At 48.8% G+C, this 25,889-nt stretch overlaps 1 protein-coding gene across 3 annotated transcripts in view; it reads left to right on the top strand.

Annotated features, from left to right (window-relative positions):
• Positions 1–25,889, top strand: part of Abtb2 (ankyrin repeat and BTB domain containing 2) — a 154,459-nt gene that overhangs the window by 98,302 nt on the left and 30,268 nt on the right. For all 3 annotated transcript variants that reach the window (XM_050147130.1, XM_050147132.1, XM_050147131.1), the window contains 2 exons: positions 17,119–17,265; positions 21,588–21,801. In XM_050147130.1, the coding sequence (XP_050003087.1) occupies positions 17,119–17,265; positions 21,588–21,801 (361 nt within the window). The remainder of the gene's footprint in view (positions 1–17,118; positions 17,266–21,587; positions 21,802–25,889) is intronic.

The raw sequence follows: 25,889 nt of genomic DNA, 5'->3' as shown, positions 1-25,889 counted from the left end.
AGAACTCTGTTCCCTCGCTGGTCAGTTCCAATGGAGCCCTGCCACCGACCCCTGCCCATGGGTGAGCTTCAGAAGAGAGGAGGGTGTACCATAGGGAGAAGCATAGTGCTGAGGCAGGCGGCAGTAGCCCTCAAAGATAACTAATGACAGGGAAATGCCTTTTGCATCGTAAGTAAAATAGAGCAATATGGTAATCAGACATACTGCTATTCATCTATAAGCCCAGCACTCAGAGGCTAAGACAGGAGGATCATGAGTTGGAAGCCAGCTTGAGTTACAGAAATGAGACCTCCCCTAACTTCCTCCCTTAAAAAAACTACACACAGTCACAAAAAGTCACATGTGTGATTTCATGTATGTGAAATGTCTGAAATTAGATTTTGGTTTCTGGGGTAGAGGGGGTAGAAAATGGGACTTTACTGTGACTGATTGCAAGTTCCCTTTAGCAGGGACAAGCACATTCTGAACTCGTGGTTATGGTTACAGCCATGACTGGACAAAAAGGTTGGTCGCCGGATTGTCCCTTTGAAAGATGGGCTTTTATGGTCTGAGTTATATTTCAGTTTTTAAAAAATGACCAACTGGGATTTCTGAATGCTGGGCCCATTTCCTGTCCTTGGAGTACTGAGAATACAAACCTCTGCTTACAAACTGTGCTGCTTCCTGCAGGTTGTTCAGCACTTTGTTTTGGGTTTAAAGTTAAAACTAGAGTTCCATTGCCTAAGGGTGCTTAACAGTTCGCTATGGCCATGTTGCTCAGGTCTTGTCCTCCTCCATGGTTGATACTCCTTAGAATATGCACTCTCTAAGGAAGCCTCTTTTTGTCATTTGGTTGAGGGTTCTTGATTCTGGTTTCCTTCCTGATAAGAGGACAACATCCATGAGTGAGGGTGGGGTCCAGAGTTAGAGTAGGATGGCCCCCTGTTTCTGACTATTCCAGAGTTAGAGTAGGATGGCCCGTCGTTCCTGACTATTCCAGGGTTAGAGTAGGATGGCCCGCTGTTTCTGACTATTCCAGAGTTAGAGTAGGATGGCCCATCGTTCCTGACTATTCCAGAGTTAGAGTAGGATGGCCCATCGTTCCTGACTATTTCAGTGTTTATTGAGGCAGAACAGGTGACACAGACGGTGACGGCTTCTAAACCTTGTTGCAGACATGTCACCAGGCATCACAGGCATTTGTCCTTCAAGCACAGCCTTTCTTCCCTGACTCCACCTCATTTGTTTCCAAGGCAAAAGCATTAAGGAGCAAGGGTGGGCCCTGCAGTTGGTCAGCTCAGCGTGGATGCAGGGTTGCTGTGTGCAGCCAGCCACACCAGCCATAACAATGCGAGCATTGTGTACTGACACTTCAGCACACTGATGGCTGTTGGGGCCATCATTAGCTCAGGATCAGAGCTGAGAAACCAGAGCGCCAATTCTGCCCGTTTCCCTTCTTTGCTGAAGAGTCTCACTCTGTCCTCCAGGGCCTGTTTCCCTGCTGGCCACCTCCACAATAGCCATGCTACCCCAAGAGTCTGGAGCCTTCTCTTGCCCTGTAACTCCACCTGAAGCCTAGGCCACGATCCTGGTTCGCTTTCCTAATGAGCGGATCGAAATTTTCCTTTTCTCCTATCAGCTGTGCATATTTAGGGTGTGAGGTGGGGGGGGGGGTCCGCCACAGCATGCTTTTGGAGATCAGCGGACACCGTGGTGTCTCACTTAGTCCTCTCTAATCACGCTGCATTCCCGTTTCACAGTTGAGTAAACTGAGGCTCAAAGAAGCTGTTGATTGTCTCAGGCTACCTTATAAGACTGGGGCTGCCTAACCCATGAGCGTTCCATTGCCATAGGGAAGGCTTTGGGCAGAAGAGGCACTGGGTTGAAGGGGGGGGGGCAGCAAAGATGAAGAACATTAAGTGAGAATTTTTTGGTGGTCTGAGCCAAAGATGAGCACTGCTGAAAGAACTCAGGCTCAAGGACTGGCCCCGTACATAGCCCTGTGTGGAATTAAAGGGAAGGCATACATCAGGGCAAGGAGAGGATGCCTGTTCTTGTGAAGATGACTGAGTCCCAATGACAGACTTAGGAGCAGGACTGGAGGTCCTGGCTTCTGTAGTCCCTTCCAGCCTTAGCGATCAGTGAGGAGTCTTGTTTGTGTGTTTCTCAGTGAAGCCATAACACAAAGAAATTTTCTTAGAATTTGGTCAAGGAGATAAAAAAAATTTGAGTTTTCTTCTGCCATGTAGCAGTGAGCTGAAATGTGTACGTACAGTAAGATGTGTGGGCCAGCTGTGCCCTCCTGTCTTTGTAAGACTTGAGATGTGCTGACTAGTCAAGAGTCGGGTAATGGTGGGGTCAGCCCTGGGAGCAGGGCACAACCAGCAAGGGTTACAGAAGGTTACCCGGGTCAGGGAAACCCCTGGAGGGGATCAGTGCTAAAGCATGAGAGAGGGCAGGCAGACAGTGCCTGAGCTGCGGTAGCAGTCATGGTGAAGATACAGATCTGAGGGCTTCTCATCTAGATGTAGGAGGCTCAGACCCATTACCGCACATTTGTGGTTGGTCTGTCTCCCTGCAAATCCCCAGAGTGTCCTGGACATCATGATAGAGGCCAGGCCAGGCTGGGCTGAAATGACACCGCAGAACTGCAGGCAGCCCAGCACCCTGTGACCCGAGCAGCAGACCAGGACCGGAAGCTACTTTCACAGGAGACTCACCCACCATTGGCTAGAATTGTCCACCAGCATATCTGGGCTGCCCTCCATCACACAGAGATTGCATACTTGGAAGCTACATGAAAACAAATCCATCACCATCATCAGAACATAAGAAGACATCCCGTCTCTTCGCCCCACATGGCCCCTTGATTTAACCTGTCGGTGGTACACTATCTACAGCTCAGCCCATTTGGCCTCTGGAGTGTACTCAATGAAGAAAAGGTTTCCATTTTAAAACAAACAAACAGAAGAAGAAATGAGAAGCTGAGGGGAGTAGAAGAAAGATTCCGTATGTTGTGAGAACTCCTCCCTGGGTAGATGTAAACAGTATCTTCCTGTCTTGATGAGGCCCCGACAACAAACCCAAGTACAGGTCCCCAGTAGTTCACCCTGGGAACCATTGGAGCACGGGTGAGGGGTGCTGGTAAGGGCGTGAGTGTACAGGTTACTTTTCTATTGCTGTGATTAAAACACCATGACCAGGACAACTTCTAGGAGAAAGGTTTCATTTGGGCTTCCAGTTGCAGAGAGCCGAGGGTGAATTGTGATGGGGTAGAAGCAGCCGACAGTCAGGGCGGCAGGAACAGGACCTAATAGCTCACATCTTAAACCACAAGCAGAAAGCCAAGAGAGTGGACCAGGAATGGCCTGAGTCTTTAAACTCTCAAAGCCAGTCCTCAGTGACATACTTCCTCCTGCAAGGCCACACCTCCTAAATTTACCCAGATAGTACCACCAACTGGGGAACAATTAGCCAAATACTTGAGACTATGAGGGACATATAATTCCAACATCATAGGGGGTGACCCCAAGGCAGCTGCACTGCAAAGTCTTCACCCAGCATAGATGCTGGCTCCCCAGCATCCCCCCACTTAGTCTTCCCCAGCCTATAGACTCTAGCCCTTCCCCAAGACCTGAGGTCACATACCAGGCAGAATTGCATACAAATGTCTGGGAGGAGTGGTTGGACACTCAGGTGAAGGGCAAATGACCCTCCCCACTCCCTCCTTCTGTGAGGAAGTGCCAGCAGTGCTCAGGCCCAATCTATGATCAGGCACGATTGCCACTTTTGCAAGCAGGTACAGCTGACCCGATGAAGACGGGGACCATCCTCCGCAAGACGTACAGAGCTGAGTTCCTTCCCTAGGTTGTCCCATTCAAAGGCAGGGAAGCCACAGAGAGCTGTGTGACGGGCTTGCAGGCTGTCTTTGCTTTGGCAAGTTGCCAGCCCTGCTTCAGCCAGGAGGCCTGATTCACTGTTTCCATTAGGTCCTCTTCGGTGTTGGTGGGCAGATCATAGGCAGCCTCGCAAGCTCACTCTCCGCTCATCTATGTGCCTTTATGACCCCACAGGGAGCTGCTTTTTAATGAGTCTAATGTGAGGCTGCAAATAGGAGCTTGTAAAACTGACAGCAAGGGGCTTCAAGCCAAAGCCCAAAGTTGCAGCTGAAGGATACACGCTCACTCTGTCTGTAGTCAAACCAGACCGTCTCTGTGCCAGGACAGCAGGACACAGGCTCTCCAGCGAAGGCTGTCCTTCCCAGAGGGCTGCCTCCAGGCTCTCCTGTCCCCCAGAATGAGCCTTCCCGCACAGGTTGTGTGTGCAGAGCATTCAAGTCCCGGCTTTTCCATAAGAATGGGACTCCTTGAGCGCTGGCCCACGTGCATGGCCAGGGCTAGGAGCCAGTACAGCTGAAGGCCCCAGGGGCTCTTCTCAGAACCCAGGCTGACCTCCAGCCCTAAGTATCCTTATGAGAGAGCAAGTCATCACAGTCCTGCATGTGAAATGCAAAAGTGTAAGAGTTCTTGAAAATAACAGGAAAAAAAGAGACCTTGGATTTGGGGTGGTAGGTTTTCAGATATGATACCAAAGATATAATCCATGTGAAAGAAAAGTAAGCTGGATGCATTAAAATTCAAAACTTGTGAGGGCCAGGGAGAAGATGAATCAAACAAGCTTGAGGACCTGAGTTGGCTCCATAGCCCACAGTAAAACTTCAGCATAGTAGTACACATTTGTGACCCAGTGCTGGGACAGAGACGGGAAGATCCTTGGAGTTATGAACAGCCGGCCTAATCATTCATCGAGCTCCTGGTTCACTGAGGGACCCTGTCTCAAAATAAATAAGCTAGAGGGAAAATGAAGACCCTGATACTGGCCTCTGGTCTACACACACACACACATGTGCACAGACACATACACCACACACAATATTGTTCAAAACTTCTGTCAGGCATGGTGGCATACATCTGTAATCCTAACAGGAGAAGTAGAGGTGAAAGAAGAAGGAATTCAAGGCCAGCCTTGGCTGCATGGTGAGTGTGGGGTCAGCCTGAGCTTACCTGTCCCAAAATAACATAAAACTGCTCAGTAAGTTACACTTTCAAGAGAACAAAAAACAACAAACAAGGAGAGAATATTTGCAAATGTCATATCTGATGGAAGATTGTTATCCAAACTTATGGAGAAATCTTCACACTCACCATCAGGAAAACCAAGAACCCAGTTTTTAAATGGGCCAGGACTTGGGGATGTGGCTCAGCGGCAGAGTGATTGCATGGCACATGCCCTGGGTTCAATCTCCAGTACTCAAAAAAAAAAAAAAAATTAATTAACATAGACCAAAGAATTTACCAGATACTGTATCCAAGAAGATCTATGGTGGCAGGTCAGTGTGTGCCAAGATGCTACAGCAGCCACTGAGAAACGCAGACTAAAGCAGTGATGAGATACTACTTCACCCCGACAGCGCCAAACGCCGCAAGGAACTCTCATGAGCTGCCAGTGGGTGTCCACAGTGCTGCAGTGAGAATTTCCTGACAAAGCTAAATACATGCTCAGCAGACAGATCAGTGATTACACGCCTCGGTGTTTCCCCAAAGAAAAGGAAAACTTCTGCCCACACAGAAATCTGCTCTCGGATGTTTGTAGACACTTTCTCCACAATCGCTGAAACACGAAAGCAGCCAAACGAGTGAATGAGTAAATATTCTGGCACATCTAGTCAGATGGCATCTACTCATAGCTTAGAACGTCTAGTCAGATGGCATCCGTTCATAGCTAAGAACATCTAGTCAGATGGCATCTAGTCATAGCTGAGAACGTCTAGTCAGATGGCATCCATTCATAGCTGAGAAGAGCTGGCCTACCCACCCATGGAGTACATGAAGGAAACGGAAGCGAGCCAGATGTGGTGCTGCACACCAGCAATCCCAGCACTTGAGAGGAAGAGGAAGGAGGCTTGAAAGTTCTTGGCCAGCCTGGGATTCTTACTAGAACCTGTCCCAAACGGGAACAGAGGACTGGGGAGGGCTCCGCTGTGAAGGCATCTGCCATGAAGGCATGAGGACCAGAGTTCAGATCCTCAGAGCTCATGGAATTGCCGAGGGAGCATGGCAGCCCCCTGAAATCTCAGCCTTGGACGGCAGCGATCAGGGATCCCAGCAAGCTCTGACTCTTCCTCCATAACAGCTGAGATGGCCCCACCTCCAGGAAGCCTTCCTTAGCCATCACTTTGGTTCAGAGCTTGTACCTCTGTATGGCAGCCCTCTGGGCACCATGCTGACTTGGCAGGGATACCATCTGCTCTCCTTCACTAGGCTGCATGCCACCAAGGGCAAAGGACCTGCCCTTCTTCACTTTTATGTCCCTACCCAGAGCACAACTGAGGACACAAATGAATGGATGTAGAGTAAATGACCCAGTTGTGATGCTTACAACATGATTATTTACGAAAGGAACTGTTGTGGTTTGGGGCCCTTCCTCCTGACCTTTGAAATTGTTGAAGCCATTCATAAAAGACATTCCTACTGACTAAACACTCACTGTTTGCTAGACCTTTCACTGCGTGCTTAGCTAGTCAACCTCCTTTAGTCCTCAATGAGTCTTACAGCTTAGGAGCTATTGTTAGGCTTCGTGTACTGATGAACAGATTGAGGTTCAGAAAGGTGAAGGAACTGCTGCAGAGTTGCACAGCTAGTAAGTGGCCAGGCTGGGCTCAGAACCCTTACCTCTGGGACTCATGCTTCTAAATTCCTGGGGAGTTTTGTGGTGCTGGCCAGTCCTAACAGGGGAGCGGGTGAGGCCTCCGGTGTCAGCCGGTCCAGAAAGCGACTGATGACAGGTGCTGAGCGCGGAGAACAAGTACAAATCAGTCATTCCTTGGGAGTGAAAAAGGGCAGTTATCACTAGGTCCAGGGCAGACGGCCAAGGCAGTTATTAATAGAACGCGAACGTGTTAGCCAGAGACGCTGTACACTGGAGTCCTGCTTAGGAAACACACCTGCTGCAGTCAGCCTTGCTGACTGTCTAAGGCCGCTGCCAGGATCCTCTTCCCCAGCGGCAAGCCTGGCTGTGTGCTGTGAGAATCGTTCCAGACCTTGTGTTCAGACCCCAGTGCACGGCCCCTGGCCCAGGCCACAGAGAAGGGCCAGCCACTGCGTGGCTGTGAGGGACACACCAGTCACAGTAGGCCAGGTGGTAAACGAGCTTTGGACCACAGAACTCCAGTGTGGTAGTTAAGAACAGCTCCCTGGAGAGGGCAGCATCTCAGCAGCAGGCAGAGACAAAGGATGAGGCACGCAAGTGAAGCTCCCTCCCGGCTGAGTGACATGTAGTGGACTCCCCCTGACCCTCTTCTGCAAACCTGCAACCGTTATGCTAATACTGGGTTTGTCTAAAAACACCTTGAATAATGGGAAGAAAATAAAAAAATTCTGATATGCAAAAAGAACTATCTTTAATAAATGACTCCATTCCAAACTCTTTACAGCCAAGTGTGAAAGAATGGGGGGGGGGGATGTTGTGGCTGCGGGTTTCTGTTTTTTCCTGAGAAAGAAATCACTTTTGCCTTCACTACACCTTTTGACATAGCGTGCGATGTGCCCCAATCAGTTTGTTCATGGAGAGGCATCATCAGTGAATATATCAAGTAGCCCTGAAGCTAAGTAAAAAGCAGTCCTTCTACCCGGAATTGTTGGGAGGAGTTAGGAAGGCGAAAAGAGAAGTTGACATCTGTGTTCTCAGGGAATGTGTAACCGCAGGTAGATTTCTTGGCCACTGAAGAATTGCGCCTCCATGAAGGTAAGGGAGCAGTTTGTACTGTGAGCTACTATTTCCCCAGTGTCCAGAAAATGTCAAAAATATAATAATGGGACCCAGAGAGACGACTCCATGGTTAAGAACACTTGCAGTTATCAGTACCCATATCAGGTAGCTCACAACAGACTCTAAATCTAACTCCAGGGGATCAAATACCTTCTGGCCTCCAGGGATACCACTACTTAATTATAACATAAACATTTGTTCTGCATATAAATTATTAATTAAGTATGTCTTTAACAGTTCTGATTATGAACATTTTATTGTTATAAGAACTTGATGAATCTCTGTGAGCATGGTGTCACACATCTCTAATCCCAGCACTCAGGAGATAGAGGCAGGCGGATCTCTGAACTTGAGGCCAGCCTGGTCTACAGTTTTAAGTAAAGAGGAGATAGGTGTGCAGATAGGTGGTGTTTCAATAACTTGTGTTTCACCAATGATACCGCACTGCTTGCTGAAAATCCCAGTGAGCCACAGGCCATGGTACAGAGTGGTGGAAGTCAGTAAAAACCTTGGTATGAAAGTAAACATGGAGAAGGCTGAGACACAGCACATGGGAAGGGCACACAAGGATGTTAACATTGCAATAAAGAATCAGAACCTCAAGCAAACAGTCAGCTTTGTCTATTTGGAAGAAAACCTCAGTTCAATGGCAGGAACTATTTTAGGCATTAAGAGGAGGATGGGGTAGCAAGGGCTGCATTCCAGGCACTAGGAAAGGTCTGGTCAGCAAGAGACACAACAAGAACACAATTACAAGTCTATGAGACACGTGTCTTGAGCTGCCTTCTTTAGAATGCCAAAACCTGAACAAGGAAACACTCAGAACAGTGGCTGAATGTGTTTGAGATGGCGTGTCTCAGGAGGATTGTAGGCATCACACGAAGAGATAGGCCGCACAATGATGACATTAAGAAACATCTCCAGGGGCTGGAGAGATGGCTCAGTGTTTAAGAGCATTGCCTGCTCTTCCAAAGGTCCTGAGTTCAATTCCCGGCAACCACATGGTGGCTCACAGCCATCTGTAATGAGGTCTGGTGCCCTCTTCTGGCCTGCAGACATACACACAGACAGAATATTGTATACATAATAAATAAATAAGTTAAAAAGAAAGAAACATCTCCATCTACAGAAGGAAGGAAACTTCAGGATACAGCAATGACGCTTAAGATACTTGGGCCATGTTCTGAGAATGAATGACGGCAGATACCCAAAGATAGCACTGCTTGGAGGAGGGGTGCATAGGATAAGGCAAAGAGGAAGGCTCAGAAAATGCTGGAAAAACAGCGTAAAGGAAGACTGTGGAACCTTGGGTATGCCCATAACACAAGCGTCTAGGACTGCCCAGGATAGGAACAACTGGAGAACCGCCATAAACCGGCTGCCCGTGCATGCTTAAGCATTGCCAGGCATCAAAGATGACTGATGACCCTTGTCTATAGAGTGAGTTCCGGGACAGCCAGGGCTACACAGACAAACCTTGCCTCAAAAAATAAAACAAAACAACAACATCTTAAGGAATCAACTTTGAACTTTTTGTTACAGATGAGATACATAGATATCCTGATCAACAGTTCAGACAGATTTTATTTTCATCCTGTTGTACAAAAATCATTCATCAATATAAGAATAAAATATAATACACACTCTTTATTAATTGTGTTACTATATTTCTGTTAACTACTTTAACAAATTGGGGTTGTCCAATGTTTGTTAGACAATATTTCAAGCACTTGATTTAAAACATTTGGGTGTTGTTTTGTTTTTAGACAGGGTCTCACTTGGTATCCCTGGTTAGCCTAGCACTCACTATGCAGACCTCAAACTCACAGAGAGCCTCCTGTGTCCGCCTTTTGATTTTTGTTTGCCTGTGTTTGCTTTTGCGACAATAAATCGCCCTCGCTGACCTGGACCCACTGTATATCAGAGGCTAGCCTGAACCCCCCTCCTCTGCCTCTACCACCAAAGCACAGAGATGTCAGGTGTAAACACCACATCCAGCTCCCTGCGTATGTCTTTTGAATGTGTTGTTTGCAAAAGTAGCTCACAGAAATTGGCGTGCTTTCCTTCTGTGGGTCAGAATGTGGTTTTTTTTTTTTTTTTTTTTGAGAAAGGGTTTCTCTGTGGCTTTGGTGCCTGTCCTGGAACTAGCTCTGTAGACCAGGCTGGTCTCGAACTCACAGAGATCTGCCTGCCTCTGCCTCCCGAGTGCTGGGATTAAAGGCGTGCGCCACCACTGCCTGGCTTGTGGGTCAGAATGTGACAAAGTACCATGGTCACGGGGCAGCTGTTCCGTAAAGGACCAGGTCATTCTCAGCCTCCTGCTTCCAGGGTCACCCAGGTCCCTTGTAGCGAGGCCACCTAGAATCTCTTCAAAAGTACTCAAAGTAGCACCGAGCCTTTTTCCACAGGAAGAAGCTCAGTTGTTTACGGTTGGTTTTCTGCCCCGAGCTGCCCCTGCTGTGATTCTTGCTGTTTTTTCCACAGTTCACCTGTCGGTTTAATTTTCCGAATCGGTCTACATAGTTAGGCAGCTTTTCTCTTTCCCTCTTGCAAAGACTCCAACATCAGTGAAGCAGTTGTATTTGAAGCGAGTTTGTGCTCCAGACATCTCGAGCGGCATCCGTGGTCTCTGCTGGCTGGTTTCCTCATGAGCACCCAGTGTGCTGTCTGTGACCAGACTGATGTCTGCTAGAATGGATCCAAGTGTCAGAACACTCTCAGGGGACTCGGAGTCTCCAGCACTGTTTTGTGGGGCGGTCTAGTGTCCTGTTGGCCCTTTCCACCTCTCCAGATCCTTGCCCTGTCTAGGGCTTCCCTGAGAAGCTGAGGGAGAAAAGAGCAGGCACCTCACAGTTCCATGGGTGAAAACAGGCTGTTGGGGCTTCCAGTCCCTACCCGGTGGCACTGACTTTTGAATGCCCCTCTTCTCAGGAGAAAGGGATGGCTAACACCTCTGTGTCTTACTTCCACTAGCCTTTAATCTTGCTCCTCAGCCACTTGGGCAGTTGTAACTGTGAGTTCTTACTGCTGGGCTCCTGGTCCTACCCACCTCAAAAAAAAATACCTCACAAGAGGACCACCAGGTAATTTAGCTAAAGCAAAGTATTAACCAGAGGTGATTATTATTTGGTTTTAATTTCCTGCCCATTAAAGAGAAAGCAGGGAGAGGAGTGAGGTGGTTCGGTGGGTAAAAGCTCTTCTCTCTAAGCTGCCTTGAGTTCCATCCCTGAGATGCCCGTGGTAGGAGAGAACCCACCAGTTAGCCTCTGACCTCTGTGCACGTGTGTGTCAGGGGAGGGGGCTAGATTAAGTTCCATTCCCATCCCCCACCCCATACACACATAAATACACTCATACACACACAAATAGATGTAAGAAAAACAAATTTTTAAAGAGAAGGATATGAGCTATGCCTTGTGGCCTGAGCCCATAATCCCAGCTCTTTCAGAGGCTGAGAGAGAAGAATCACATGTTCAAGGCCAGCCTAGGCAAGTTAGTGCAACCCTCTCTCAAAAAGTAAGACAAGGGGGCTGAAGAGATGGCTCAGCAGTTAAGAGTAGTGACTGCTCTTCCAGAGGACCTAAGTTCAATTCTCAGCACCTGCACGGCAGCTCACAACTGTAACTCCAGTTTCAGGGGATCTGACACCCTCACACAGACATCCACGCAGCAAAGCACCAATCCACTTAAGATAAAAAAAAATTAAATTAAAATAAAAGTGAGACAAGTACAAGGGACAGAGTTGAGTGGTAGAGCTCTTGCCTGTCATTTAGGGGCTTCAGTCTGTGGTATTGAGGGGGAGAAAAGGGGAGAGAGGAGGGAAATTGCAAGTGCTGATACAAGGGACACTGGAAGTGCTTGTCCCCCATCCTGTACTCATCCCCCTGGAGTCTGAACCTCAGTCCCTTCCTAGAAACAGAGTGACTGCTGCTGAGTTTGTATCCCACTTTGCCATTTTTGAACAAGGCTTTAGCCAAGTGACCCAACCCATGTAAACCTGTGTCCCCCCAGAAGACTGGGCACTGCGGTAGTAGCTTCCGGATAGGTCCTTGTAGGGGCCTAAAAGCTTGTGTACCCCAGCTCTGGCATAGGATATGGAGCAGGCACAAGCCTGCTCCCACTTATTCTTCGCTCACGGTCAGCATTTGGTCAGACTCAGTTTAGACATCCTCTTCCATGTGTGCACACAAACACCTCTCTTTCCTTGTCTTAGAATTTTGTCCTTGTTTGAACTCTTGGTTGTCACAGATCTCCATGTAATAGATTGGCCCATGTAATTAGCTGTGCATTTGGTTACTCGGTAAGTCATTTCCATGGGAATGATTGACAGTTTATCAGGCATATTTCAATCTGCTTTTCAACTTTCTCTTCTTGTTTTGTTCCTCTTTCCTTTCCTCAGCACCCATGCCCTGAGCTTAGTCTGTCAGGATAAATACCCTTCAAATAAAGCTTTGTTTAGGATCCACTGTCTTGTGCCCCACTTGAATCTCTTTGAGAAATATTCCTGCCTTTGCTTCTTAATACTTTGTCCTAAGATGACAACAACAGGGTGTTAGATGTTCTATATATAAAATTTCATCTCAAGCTGAACATGATGGCATAAGCTTAGAATCCCAGCTTTGGGATATAGAGGAGCCCAGGAGGTCAAAGTCATCCTGAACTACATAGGGAGTTTGCAGCCAACCTAAAGTACATGAGAACCTGTCTGAGAAAAATACATCAACTCCTTATCCCACCCCCACCACAATGCCAAAATCCAAACCAGAGAATAGAAACCCTTTTTAAAGGGGAGGAGGGGACCAGGACGGTACAGGCTATTTGAAGCCATTTCTTGGGGGCAGGCAATACAGATTGTGTTTTCAGAAGCTTATAGATGGAACTCCACCCAGCACCTCGTGTTTCCTCATGAGAGCAGTCAAAGAGTAACTTCCTCTGAAAGATGTGGGGTAGGTGGTGGTCCTTGCTGTCTTAGCACATGCACGAGGGTCCCTGTACCAAGGAGGGGAAATGGGGCTGCAGCCACAGGCCTGCAAGGAGACTTACTCTTGTAGAAGTCATTCACAAGGCTAGGAAGAGTGCTGGAAATGGGTTGTTGAGTTTGAAGGGCACTTATGTTACAGCCTGGCTGGCTTTGGAATGAAGTATCGGGAAAATCTAAACTGCATTCAGTCCCACACAAAAAAAAGACATTTTTACATTAATATTGTCAGGATGGAAAGTGAGGGGGGTATTTATATACACACCCATGCACATATTTGTGTTTATGTACCCACATGCATGCGCACACACACCCATGCGCGTATTTGTGCTTATGTACCCAAATGTGCACACACACACACACACACACACACCCATGCACGTATTTGTGCTTATGTACCCACATGTGCATGCACACACATGCTGCTATGACTGTGAAATGAACACAGAGAAATCAGCACTCACCAGTTCTGTTTATTGTCACTGCTGACCAGTTAGCAGTTAAGTACTAGAATGGCAAACGTGGGGAGTGCTTGGGGGTCCACTCAAGTGCTAGAGAGGACTTGAGGCGCCTTTAAATGGGTCCTATATTTCAGAGAAGCAGTTGAAATCATCCTCTGTTCATTTGAACTAAACTTCTGGTTAGGTCTGCTGCCCTTCCGCTCCTGGAATGGCATGTGCTCGGGAGAGACTGCGCCTCTGCAAGCAGAAACCAGGCTTAATTCCTGGGTGTCGCCTCCCTGTGAGAAGGCGGGTTCCCAGGCTTTAGGGTGGAGTTTTCCACCTACCACACCACCACCCTCTCTGGGCACTCGTAGGAATCAGCTGGGAAGAAAATGGGTTGTTCCCACCCCCACCTATAAACTGCAGTCAGCTGAGAAAACAGCCACAGTCTAGTGTGCTGGGCTTCCCGAGTGCTGACATCCGGGGACATGCTGGGAGCTTTGCCACTTGACTAGCAGAGTTACTCCTCTCCCGTGTCTCAGACAAGGAAAGACACTGTCTAGTCTTCCCTGGACAAACGCACTTGGATTTCTTCCTTAGGGGCAATGAGGAGGCTTGGGAGAGCTGCAGACTGTGAGGAGCAGGGCAGTGGCCAATTTTGAAATATTGAGGTGGTTAAAGCAGTAAGGCTTGGTGGCCAGTTGGTGGCATGGAAGGATGTCACCAGAGAGTGGAGGATGCTCAGATATCTCTTGCTTTGCAACCAAGTGGATGCAGTTCTATCAAAAAGAGTGGAAGAGAAGCAGGAGGCTGCAGCTTTGCAAAGCCAGGGGTTCCAAGATTCAAGGATGGGGTGGCCCTGAGAAACCCTGACCGGTGGAAGAGCATAGCTCTCTGTGGGCTTGTGATCCCAGTGATGATGGCAGGGAGGATGCAGACTAGGCAGAGCCCCGGGAGCTTGGGGGCCATATACCTGGCTGCAGGGCGAAGCTCAATCCAGAGAAACCCTGACTCAGACAAAAGGTGTGGAAGAGCTTGAGGACTGATATCCAGGGTTGTTCTCTGACCTCCACACAGTGCTGTACGTTCACCTAAGACCATCGGAAGACACAGTTATTTACATTATGATTCATAACAACATCAACATTATAGTTATGAAGTAGCAATGAAAATAGTTTTGTGATTGGGGGTCACCACTACATGATGAATTGTATCAAAGGGTCGCAGCATTAGGAAGGTTGAGAATCACTGATATGAATGGGCAAGGTGATCAAAATTAAAATGCCATTTCATTTCAGCAGCTAAGAATCTCTTCAGTGATGAGTTTCAATTGTAGCAGCTCCGTTTTCAGTTTCTGGTAACCTCTGTGACCATCGTCCTGCCTGCATGTGTCATCTGTAAGAAGGGCGAGCATCGTACCTCATGAAGTCTGAGGGGCTCAGTGAAATAATGTGGGAGCTGCTCTCACAATGCTCGACACAGAAAACTTAGGAAGTCGGCTGCGGTGGGAACTAGAGAGACAGCTTCATGGGTCAGAGTCCTTGCTGTGCAAGCGTCAGGACCTGTGTTTGAAACCCCAGAGCCAGAATAACTGAATGTGGCTGCAAATGGTCTTGTAACCCAAGAGGGTCACTGGGGCTCTCTGGTTACCAGTATAGTCCAGGCTAGGTGAGAGAGTGGTAGAGCAGAGCACTTGGATGGCTGCCTCTGACCTCTGAGTATGCATGGACACTCAAGGCCGTTTCCTTTACATGTGTACATACTCCATACATGCATGTGCGCTGCACGCACGTTCTATGAACACACAAAAATATTTTAAAGTCAGCTTTAGTCCTGTCTTCATTGTTTTCCTTGATGGAAGAATAAATTATAAAATAGATAGGGAAGTCTTTCAAAGCTGTGATTCTGATTATTATTAATAACAGGTTCCTAATTACTTTTGCCACCGTATTCAGCCCCTTTGGATGGCTGACAACTGACAAAATAGGAAGTTACTAGCGGAGTTGCCCGCCCCTGCTGCCAGATCTAGTGACATAAAACTTCTCACTGGGAGGCCTTTGACAAGTCAGCTGAATTTCCTGTGCCCTTGCCTTAAGCCCGGCAGATGTGATCCACATGTCCCCAGTGCTGTTTCTGTCAGTGGGAAGGGAGTCGGAGGAGGTGCAGGACCGCACTAGGCTGCCGCAGGAGCCCCACCCCCACCCCGGCTGCTGGGGCTGTAGCTGCACTTGAGTAGCTTTCTCTTCTTTTGTTCAACTCATTTTAATACTCAGAGGCCAACTCGTCCTAATGTGTTTGACCCAGCAATTAGAATTTCTGTTTTAGGGACCAGGACCCTGGCAAGGGTTAAGAGTCATCCAGTCACGTGCTCTTTCTCCTCCTGTGGAAATAAATATTTGAGGAAGGCTTTGGTTCAGGCCTTGTGGAGCTAAATCTTACTGTGGTGGGGGTAAGGGCCCAGAGAGGATTAGCCTCAGTCTGGTACCAAGGAGGATGGATTGACAGACCTGTCACTTGCACCTGCAGGATGATCCACAGAGACGCGCCAAGAAGGGCCCGGGCTAGAGGAAGACTGCCGTGTGCCTTTGTCCCACAAGAGAGAAATGTCACAGACTCAGGGGGGGGAGCACGCATGAGTCAAAGGGCCTAGCATTACCCAGCTGTGTTCTCATGCACAAGAGCCATTCACAGGGGCAGTGTGAGCCTTGGAGGTGTGGTCACTAACTCTGGACACCTAGGGGACAAGTGTACACCTTCTAGGACCATCTTAACCGGATCTGAAACCTACCTGAGAATGATTTATGGTCCCCCACACCTGTCTCTAGTCAGCAGAGAGACCATGTAGCCTGCCCAAGATCACGTGGCTAGTCACGTGTCAGCCAGCGGTTATGAACTCCAGAGCCTATCCTAACCACCCCCTGCTGCTGCATACCCTCACCACCTCCCTGCATGCCAGAGAGGGGACTCCAACTCGGTCTTGCCCACATGCTAAAAACTCTCCAGTTTTCTCAGGAAATTTTAGATTTCACCTCCAAAGTGAATGGCTAGATTTCTATGGAGGTTTTTTTTTTTTTTTTTTTTAACAATACATAAACAAATACTAGGCAGAAGTTTGAACATTCCACCAGAGAAGCAATGGCTCCCGGAATTTGGAAATTCCTGCCCTAGGAATTTCTACATGTGGGTAAAACCTAGGAGTTTCTGCGTGCAGTTGGCATCTCCACGCCACAGGTTCTGCATTGCTGGTACATGCTAAAGCTGCGAGCTGGAGAGATTTACGAGCTGGCATCCCCTGGGATGGATTTGAAATCTCTTCCCTTTTGTTGAAGTGCTAATGAGAAACACTAATGGGCCTTGGCCAGGGGCTGGGACAGTCCCCTTTGTAAAGTAGAGAGGGCAGTATCCCTCCCCAGTGGTGGCTCCGGCCTCCTGGGCTGAAAGGAGAAATGGGTTGCTGGAGAAGTGAGAGGACTCTGCAGGCAGCTGGCCTCTGAAGGAACAGGTGCTCACCTGAACTGACCAAGCCCAAATGCTATGGAAAAAAAAGCTGGGGCTCAGTGTCACCCCAGAACCCTGAAAAAAGGAGCACTCTGGTTCAGTCAAAGCTTGCTGTAAATGCTCAATGTAGGGCCCGAGTCTATAGCCTAGTTTCTTGACAGTTCCAAAGTTTGTCTACATGTGGGTCAAACCTTCACCGAAGAGGTCCACTTCTCTCTTATTGTGACTACCGGGCACCAGGCAGAGGAAAGACCCACCTTCCCAAGGCTGGGGGAGGGGGGCTTGTCCTATGACTCTGCTCTGTCAGGACAGGGTAGGGCACTGAAGCTGTGGTCTGCTCTGCAGGTTTCTCTCCGCTCTCAGTGTGACCTCTGCGTCTTGTTTCTCCCACAGGTGTCCTGTCCCTCCCAGCCTACTTCAGTCCCTACAACAGTGGGTCCCTGGGCCACGATGAGCGAGCCGATGCCTATGCTCAGCTGGAGCTGCGGACGCTGGAGCAGTCTCTCCTGGCCACGTGTGTGGGCAGCATCTCAGAGCTGAGTAAGGGTGGGGCCTGGCGGAGCTGGGGGTGGGTGTTAAAAAGATTTCAGAAACTGGGCTCTGGCACTAAGTCATTGGAGCCTCCCGAAGCCCCTTGTTCTTGCTCCAGTTCTCATCCGCAGCCTCCATTCCATCCAGAACACAAGCCACCACTGGAAACCTAGATAGTTACTCCTAAGGAATTTAGTTTTCCATTCTGACTAGAAGTTGTTAGTGTCACAAGGACAAGGCCTTGCTCACTTTTGCCTACTGCGTTTCTCCAGTCCGCAAAGTTCCCCAGCACAGATAACAGCACCTGGTGCTCTCTGTGTGCACAGGAGTGAAAGTCCACAGGCGCATTCGAAGGGATGAGGTCTGTCCCGCCCAGTCTGTCTCCTGAAACTCCTGGGCTTGGTCTCTGGTCTGGCCTGGCCACTCCTTAGGATACCGAGAAACGACATCCCCAGTGCACCTTTCTAAGAGACAGCAGAACAGGCTGTGTCACGGGCCACACTGCCTGGTCCCTCCCTCTGAAACCGAAGGTTTTGGTAACCTACACTGCAAGGGAGGGGAAAAAGGTGGAGGCAGGTATTTTAATTTTGTTTCAGAAACTAAAGACCTTAATGAGGCTAGTGATACTTGGCACTGAGCACCGTGGATGTAGAATTCACCTTGGACTTTCCATGTGTCAACTCTCCGTGCCTAGCCCAGGACCAGCCGGCCTGCTAAGTTTGGAAGATCCATTCTTGTAACAGGTCTAGCTGCCTGGAGGGCCCTGGCCCTCAGATTTTTCTCTCACCCTCTGTACCCATGAGGATTTTAAAGAGAAGGAATGGGCAGGAAGCAAAGCCCTTCTGTTTAAGGGTGGCCAGATGTTTAAGGCCTTATTCTGAAGACGGTGCTATATTCCAGACTCTCTCGCCTGCTGTTTTTATTTGATGGCTCATAATGAGGGCTGGAACGAGCTGCATGAAACCTGTAGCACCTTTAATCAAGTCTTCCATGGTTAGTAAGTGGCGAGGGCTTGTTTTCCCATGCCTGGTGGGTGTTTCTAGGCATGGGGCCAAGGTTTCATTGAACTTGGGATCAGTTGATTCTCAACTACAATACGGGGATGCTCCAAAAGCACCAAGCGTCCACCTGTGCAAGGGCCCGGCCCAGTCACCTCAAGGCTTCGGGAATGAGCTGTGCCAAGGGACCAGAGATATGTTTGCCCTCAATTACAGATTGAAACTTTGCAAAATACCCTAAAGAAGGGTAGCTAGAAAAAATGAAATAAGATGTGTAAAATGAAAGGCTGATTTTTAAAAATTATTCTTAGATAAACACAAAATTACTGTCAAATTGCTATGGATATCTTTTTTTTTTTTTTTTTGCCCTTCTTTCTTTTCTTCTTTCCTGAGACAAGGTCTCATGTAGCCCAAGCTGGCTTCAAACACTCTAGTACAGCTGATGAACTCCTGATTCTTCTCCCTCTGTCTCCTAAATGGGATTGTAGGCATGTCCTATCATGCCCAGGCAGAAGATCAAACCCCGGGTTTTGGGCATGCTAGGCAGGCACTCTACCAAATGAGCCACGGGTATCTTTTTAAAAAGTCACTCTTCATTTCTAGAGTTAACCTGTGAGCTGTTAACAGGTCTATAGCCAGTACCAATGAGTGGCCTGCCCCAGCTCACAGGTCACACGCACTTCGTGTGCTATGGATGCCACCCTCCAGAGCTGGTGGGGGAGGTGAGCCCCAGGTACAGTCCTCGCCAGCTTCCACGCTAGCTTGCAGCTGTGGCCCATCCTTGCACTCCTGGGAATAAATACCCCCTTCCAAGGTGGATCTAAAGATCAGTTGAGATTTTTGCCTGTGTTTTATGTCTATCATAAAGCTTAAAAAATAGAAAATGACAGAAGCTAAAAATCACCCAAGGAGAGGCTCTAAGGTGAGCCGTGGCTTTGGCCATTGATGGAGCTGCCTAAGCTTTCCCAAAAGTCCTGTCTGAGTTGTCTGCAGCATCTTTCCCTTGATTTTGGAGAAAAGCTGCCCTTAGCAAGGATTTAGATTGAAGAAGCTGGCTACCTCTCTTCTGCCTCCATGGTTTCTCTGAACCTCTGAGCCCCCGTGTCCTGTTTTTCCTTTAAGGAAACTCCAGAAGCAGTTTCCCTTGCTGTCCTGCATCTCTCGCCTGCGTTCTGGCTGGAAATGTGCTGCCAAAGGGTGCTGCACCAATAACAATAAAACAACAATAAAAATAATTAACGCTAATGGCCTCACCTTGTCCATCCTTCGGAATGGTATTTCAACACAACCTCTCTTTGATGCTATCTCAGACACTTTGATTTCTCGTAGTCCTGTGGTTCATCAACTGTTGTGACATTTAGACCTAGAGAATGAGGAGCCAGGTTTCGGCTTTTTGCCACCAACTTAGCTGGTACTGACGGCTGGAGGCGCAGCTTCCTGCTGCTTTTGATGCCAGTTTCTGCCACCCAGAAGCCCCAAGGCAGGGCCAGGAGCTGGTGTTGCAGGACCAGATTCCTCCTCTCTTGGGAAATATGGGGCAGTGTTTGTGTGTGAGCAGTGGTTCTGTGAGAACCCCAGGGGTTCAGGAAAGATGGAGGAATGGTGGTGGAGGCTGTCAAAGATGTGTTAACCTGGGCATGGTGAGATGGCTCTGAGGTTAAGATGTGTTAACCTCAGTTTTAGTCAGGACTTGTTTTTTTATTATTCCTTTGACTCCTCAAAACTGATTTTGTGCTAGCATCTCCATTTCACAGATGAGGAAACTGAGGCTCGGAGCTTTACTTAGGATACACAGACTAGCAGTAACTGACCTTCAGTCTGAAGCCACAAGTATTAGACTCTGAAGTCTGGGCTCTGATCAGGTTTCTTGGGGATGATGTTTAAACCTGACTGAATATTAAAATCACCGAAGGATTTGCCCTGGACCAAGGCAATCAAGAGTTGCTGGACGTGGCCAGTATCAGGATCCCCTTTTCACCCTGGAATTGGCCCGAGGCCCAAGGCAGCTAACTGTAATTTGAGGACTGAAAAGAACCAGGAGGGATTCTTTGTGTCTTTTGTGTCCACCTTGGTTGGAGATAATACACGGAAGACTCTTTGGGGTGGGGTGTTCCAATTCTGTTCATTTATCCCTGCTTGAACCCAGTCACCACCACTGTGGCTGTACTGGGAGAATGTGGCAACCAGTATGCCTAAGTCAAGCCTTGAAATGAAATTGTTGAAATGAAATTCCTGCACAAGACTGCTCCATTCATTCACCAGGCATTTCTGAATACCTGTGTGTGGCAGACTGCGGGCTCTAGGAACACAAGAAATGCAGGACCAGACACCCATAAGCTGAGTGATGGAGGCTGGCCAGATAAAGTAACGCATTGGCTTTGCTGATCTAAAGCAACTGTAGGCACAGTCAGAACCTGGTCGCTTCTGCTACTCCGACTTTAGCTGGGTTTCTAAGGCTTCCTGTGGGAAGGGCCATCTGTGGCAGTCTGCTCTGAGTTCTCAGGCCTAGAGAACACAGAGGCGCCACTCGTCCCAGAACAGGGGTGCCTGCAGGTGCTTGGGGCTGTTTCAGACCATCCTTTCTCAGCATTGTGGCCTCACACAATGATGGAACATTTCCTGTCAGGGGCTGGTGGGATGTTGAAAAGACTAAGAAACACAACACAGGATATGGGGACCTATGACCCCACAGATTCCAGTAAGGCAGGGTACAGCCCATAGCACGTGAAGTTCATGGGTTTTAGAATCAGCAGGTTGACACAGCCCATGTACTGTACTATAGGCTCATAACTTATGTACACATAAGTTTGGATATGTTCAGCAGATAAGTCTCAATGCCTTCATTTAAATGTGGCTATATACTTGATCCTTAGCACTGTGGGGAGTAAGCTGACTTCTATTTCTAAGGCGTTGCATCCTCTGTGTATAGTTGAGTGTTCAGTGGATGATGGCAGCCTTTATCATCCAAAGTCCCCGGGTTTTGCACGTGATAACATAGGGGAGACTCCAGAGCCTGTGCTTGGCCGGTTCCCATGGTCAGAGAACTGAGGGAAGGCCCCTGGGGCGGTATAGAGAGTAGAGATGTTGAAAAGGAAACCACGTTAGCATAAGTTCTGGAGGAGTCAGCTCTGCCAAGGGCTTGTAATTCAGCTGCTGAGGCAAGACTGGGAATGAAAGGGAAACCAAATTGCTATTGTGGTCTAGGTGACCGTCTCCTCCTCAGCCTGTTGACTCTGGGGTAAACAGTAATTACGCTGAGCGAAGGGTGCTGCCACCCGAGGAGAATGTGGGCTGGGAACTCAGACTCTGGCCTTTTCCCCTTCCTCTCTCCAGGTGACTTGGTCTCGCGAGCCATGCATCACATGCAAGGGCGCCACCCCCTGTGCCCCGGCACCAGCCCCGCACGCCAGGCCCGCCAGCCACCACAGCCCATCACATGGTCCCCCGATGCTCTTCACACACTCTACTACTTCCTGAGGTGTCCACAGATGGAGTCCATGGAGAACCCCAACCTGGACCCCCCAAGAATGACCCTGAACAATGAACGGTAGGTATCAGTCTTGCCCAAGCACCAAGTAGGGAATGCTCGCAAGTGCACATTGACCTGCTGACCGGGCAAGAAGCCTGGTGCTAGCCAACCTGTGTGAGGGGAGGCTTGTGTGCTCAGGCAGATGAAGGCCCATGTATAATGTGATGTTTCTTTACCCAGGGCAGATGCTTTAAGGGGGTCATTGAGGCTAGGAAGTGGGCTTTAGCCTCCATATGGAATTGGTTAGCTTAACGTGTACTAGCTAGGCTCTTTGAAACTCGGTTTCTGCTACAAAATGAGACATCTTTGCTGATCTGGAAAGGTGGCAGTGGGGCTGAGTGAGCAGACACTTTGGCCCTCCATCAGTGCTAGCTGTCACCTCTTTTGATGGCAGTGCCACTGTTATAAGGAATCTTGGGTCTGTTTTGCCCTAGCTACTTGTTTCTTAGGGGCCCTGGCAGGTTTTTGTGATCTCCAGAGCCCCAGCCCTTTCTAAGCTGAACACATCTACAGGTTGTAGACTTCCAAGGGTGACCCAACGAGGGCTTGAGAAAGGGATGCCTGAGTGTTCACGTAAGCCAGACAACAGGGCTCTAGTTGTAGGTCCTCAGAGGCCTACTCTTTGGAAACCTTTTTCCTAAAGGTTTTTTTTAACAGTAATACACCAGAACTGGAAAATGGCTCAGTGGTTAAGAGCACTGCCGCTCTCTTCCCAAGGATCTGAGTTTGATTCCCACCCACATAACAGCTCACAACCATTCATAACTATCTGTAATTCCAGTCTCAGGGGGTCTGGTGGCCTCTTCTGACCTCTACTAGCACCAAGCATGCGTGTGAAACACACACACACACACACACACACACACACATATGCAAAACACTTAAGATAATTTTAAAAAGCCTAAAAGTTTTAATTAAATCTCTTAAAAATATAACCCAAATAATCTGGGCATGATGGTGCATATCTTTAATCCCAGCACTCAGGAGACGAAGGCAGGTGGATCTCTATGAGTTCGAGGCCAGCCTGGTCTACCTAGTGAGTTCTAAGACAGCCATGACTCTGTAGAGAGACCTATCCCCCTAAAACAAATGTTTAGTGTACATGTATATGTATATATATCCAATTAACTGTATGTGCTGCATGTACCTTCCTGTGGGCTTGAAGTTGTGTTCTCCTTCATGGGAAAAACCCTCACTTGCCTTTGGAAACCCTGTTTGTACTTACTGCTACCCAAGAGAGCCCAGGACAGGGAAAGAGCCCCCAAGAAGGAAGGTGGCCTGTGGCCTTCCCCAGCTGCCTCTGTTGTCTTCGGGGAACATCAGCCTGCTCTACAGCAAGGTCCCCTTCTCCAGGACCTCTGCAGTCACACAGCACACAAACTAAGGTGTATTTCCATGCTCTGGTTGGAAGCATTGCTACTCCTGTGTACAGCAGTGTTTGGAGCAGAGCTTGCGGTGCTGTGGACCAGGTGGCCCGGGTACAACTAACGACACTGACATTACATTCATTAACCTTGAGACCTTTGTGCAAGGTTCTCCAGCTCACAGCGCTCCATATCCCCTGCTGTGAACACAGCAGTGGTAAAGAAGACTGTGAACAGATTCCAGGAAGGCAGCCAGCGCTCAGTGAGTATTTACTTTCTATCAGACACGATGCTGAGCACTTTATGGCTGTGTGTTCCTGTCTTTCACATCTACCAGGAAGGAGGTACTCATTTTATACATGAGACATGGAAGCACAGAGAGACTCAATGACTAGCCAAGGCCGTAGAGGCTGTGCTCATAACCACCGTGCCATAAAGCCTGTAACCGGAAGACACGTAACTTGATAGTGGCCTGGCACACACACACTTGAGTAATGAGAGGAATAAATGCTGCCATCCTTATTACTATTACTGATACCGTTATGATGTCAACATCAGTTTATTTCTCTGGAAGGCTGGGGGAGGCCCAAAACGAGGCTGCAGCTGAAACCCAAGGCATTCTGAAAGTCAAGCCCATGCAGTGGGGGGTGGAGCCAGATCGCAGGCCCTGCACCCCAGCTGTTTCTGTTTTGTGGAGAAAGTGTTGCGGTTGCAAAAGTTGGCTGGGGAAGAACAAGGGCTAGGCAAACCGCATTAGAGAGAGAAGAGGAGGAGACTTCCTTGCTGTTTGGTAAGGTTCTCGAGAGGTGTGAGGCCCCGAGCCGGGCCCCGGCAAAGCCAGCTTAGAGAAGGTGAACTAGGCCTGTTGCCCTGGACTGGACTGGGCTGCTCTACCCTCAGACTGTGGCCCGCCACCCCAACCCCAGCATTTTTTGACAGCAGCATCTGACTTGGCCCCTCAAGTGCCCCTCCCCCCATGCTCATAGCAGCTACAGCAGGCTTCCCTGTGGCAGGAGTCCATTATCTGCATGTGGTGGTGGCCACCGAGTTTGAATAGCACTGTACACACGTGTATGTATTTAGATACCAATTATCTAGAAACCACACTCTGCACCACAAGTCTACTGGTCACAAAGATATTTTTCCATGAATCATTTCAGACAAGTATTAGATTGATAAGAAATTGGAGCCACCACTGTGGGGGCAGTGAAATCTAAAACTTTCAAATCTTAATACTGACAAGCAGACCCCCAAAAGATACCCAGACAAGCAGCTTCTGTGGCCTGGGCCCCCTCTGCTGATGCAGGCCCTGCTGTGCCTCAGACTTTTCTTAGACAGGACAGACCCTAGAGGCCTTGGAGAGCTGGGTGCCTCGTAGGTGCTTGATGCTCTACTAACCTAACATCCCCACCAAAGTGCCGAGGAAAATTTGCCCCTCTGTGGTAACTAGAATTTGCCAGGGTTCCAGGGCATTTGCTTTGCAAGCTCAGAATACTCCCCTGACTCTACTGTTTCTGTCTGTGAGGTCCTTCCTTTTTCTGCTTCACCTCAGAAGCACTCATCCCAAACTGAACAGCGCCTGTGAGACCCGGTGTGGCAGTGAAGGCCTTCTGTGGACTGATGGCTGTCCAGGTCTCTTTGGTATTAAGTGACCTCATTCACTACCTCACACCTAAGGGGCTCATTTCTGTGGCCTGGGTCTGGTGGTTTGTCTGTTCAAGTCTTCTCTATTTTGTTCATAAGAAACATACCATGATTCCTTCTAGTGAGGAGCCTTGCATGTCCACAGCCCTGGAGACCAAGGGCACACAACATGCACGTTCCCTGCTAAGCCTGTACTGCTCAAGGGGGCCTCTGTATCTCTGTAAGGCAACCTTCCCCCAGACCTGGGTGTTCTGTGCCTTGGGAAGGGAGTCCCACAAACAGCAGGAGCTTAGGATGGCTATCAGGGTGGGGCACCATTGAAAGGAATGAGAAGACAGTCCCATTCTGTGAGTTGGGCAGAGTCCAGGAATAGCAGGAATAGTGTTCACACTCTAGGGCAGAGGCCTGAGTTCCAACCACTTAGCCTGCCTGACAGGGGGAAAGTAACTCTATACTAGACGGAACACACACACACGTGCACACACACACACACACACACACGCATGCACACACACGTGCACACAGAAAGAGAGAGAGAGAGAGAGAGAGAGAGAGAGAGAGAGAGAGAGAGAGAGAGAAGGAGAGAGAGAGATTGTGATCTTTCTGGTAAAGGGCATTTCTAGCTATTTCTGTTTCTTATGCCCATAATTTATCAGGAGGGTGGTGTACCAGGCATAGGCCCGAGTGGTGCATGGCTAGATGAGAATTAAAATTAAATTTCTGAGCCCTAGGCCCTTGGCTTTTCACAGTGCTGCGTATAGCTCTTCTCCCTGGCCTGTGATGTCATGAGTGGGCCCCAATTTCAGGTTTGCCTCCTCCAGCGCCCTCTAGACTCACCTGCCTATCCTTTACCAAGCCCCCACTTGTTACCCTTGGGAGCTCTCCATCCCTGTGCCCTCCCAGGATGCCTTGCTCTCTGGCAGCTCTGTGTCACGGCACAAGGCCTAGAACCCAGGATCAGTCACAGCTGCTGCCCTGCAGGGTGTGTCACTACGGAGACTGAGCTCAGAAAGAGGTTCCTGTCAGAGGTCCAGGAGTCTGCGCCTCCCTCCCCTGAGGCCCGGAGGAGGCTGAGCAAGCCATCTGGCCCGGTGTGCT

Source organism: Alexandromys fortis, unplaced genomic scaffold (assembly GCF_014885135.2).
Source record: "Alexandromys fortis isolate MF-2015 unplaced genomic scaffold, M_Fortis_MF-2015_v1.1 scaffold_12, whole genome shotgun sequence".
In the NCBI taxonomy this organism is placed as follows: Eukaryota; Metazoa; Chordata; class Mammalia; order Rodentia; family Cricetidae; genus Alexandromys; species Alexandromys fortis.
Note: the sequence above shows the minus strand (reverse complement) of the source record. Positions and strands in the feature narration are given on the sequence as shown.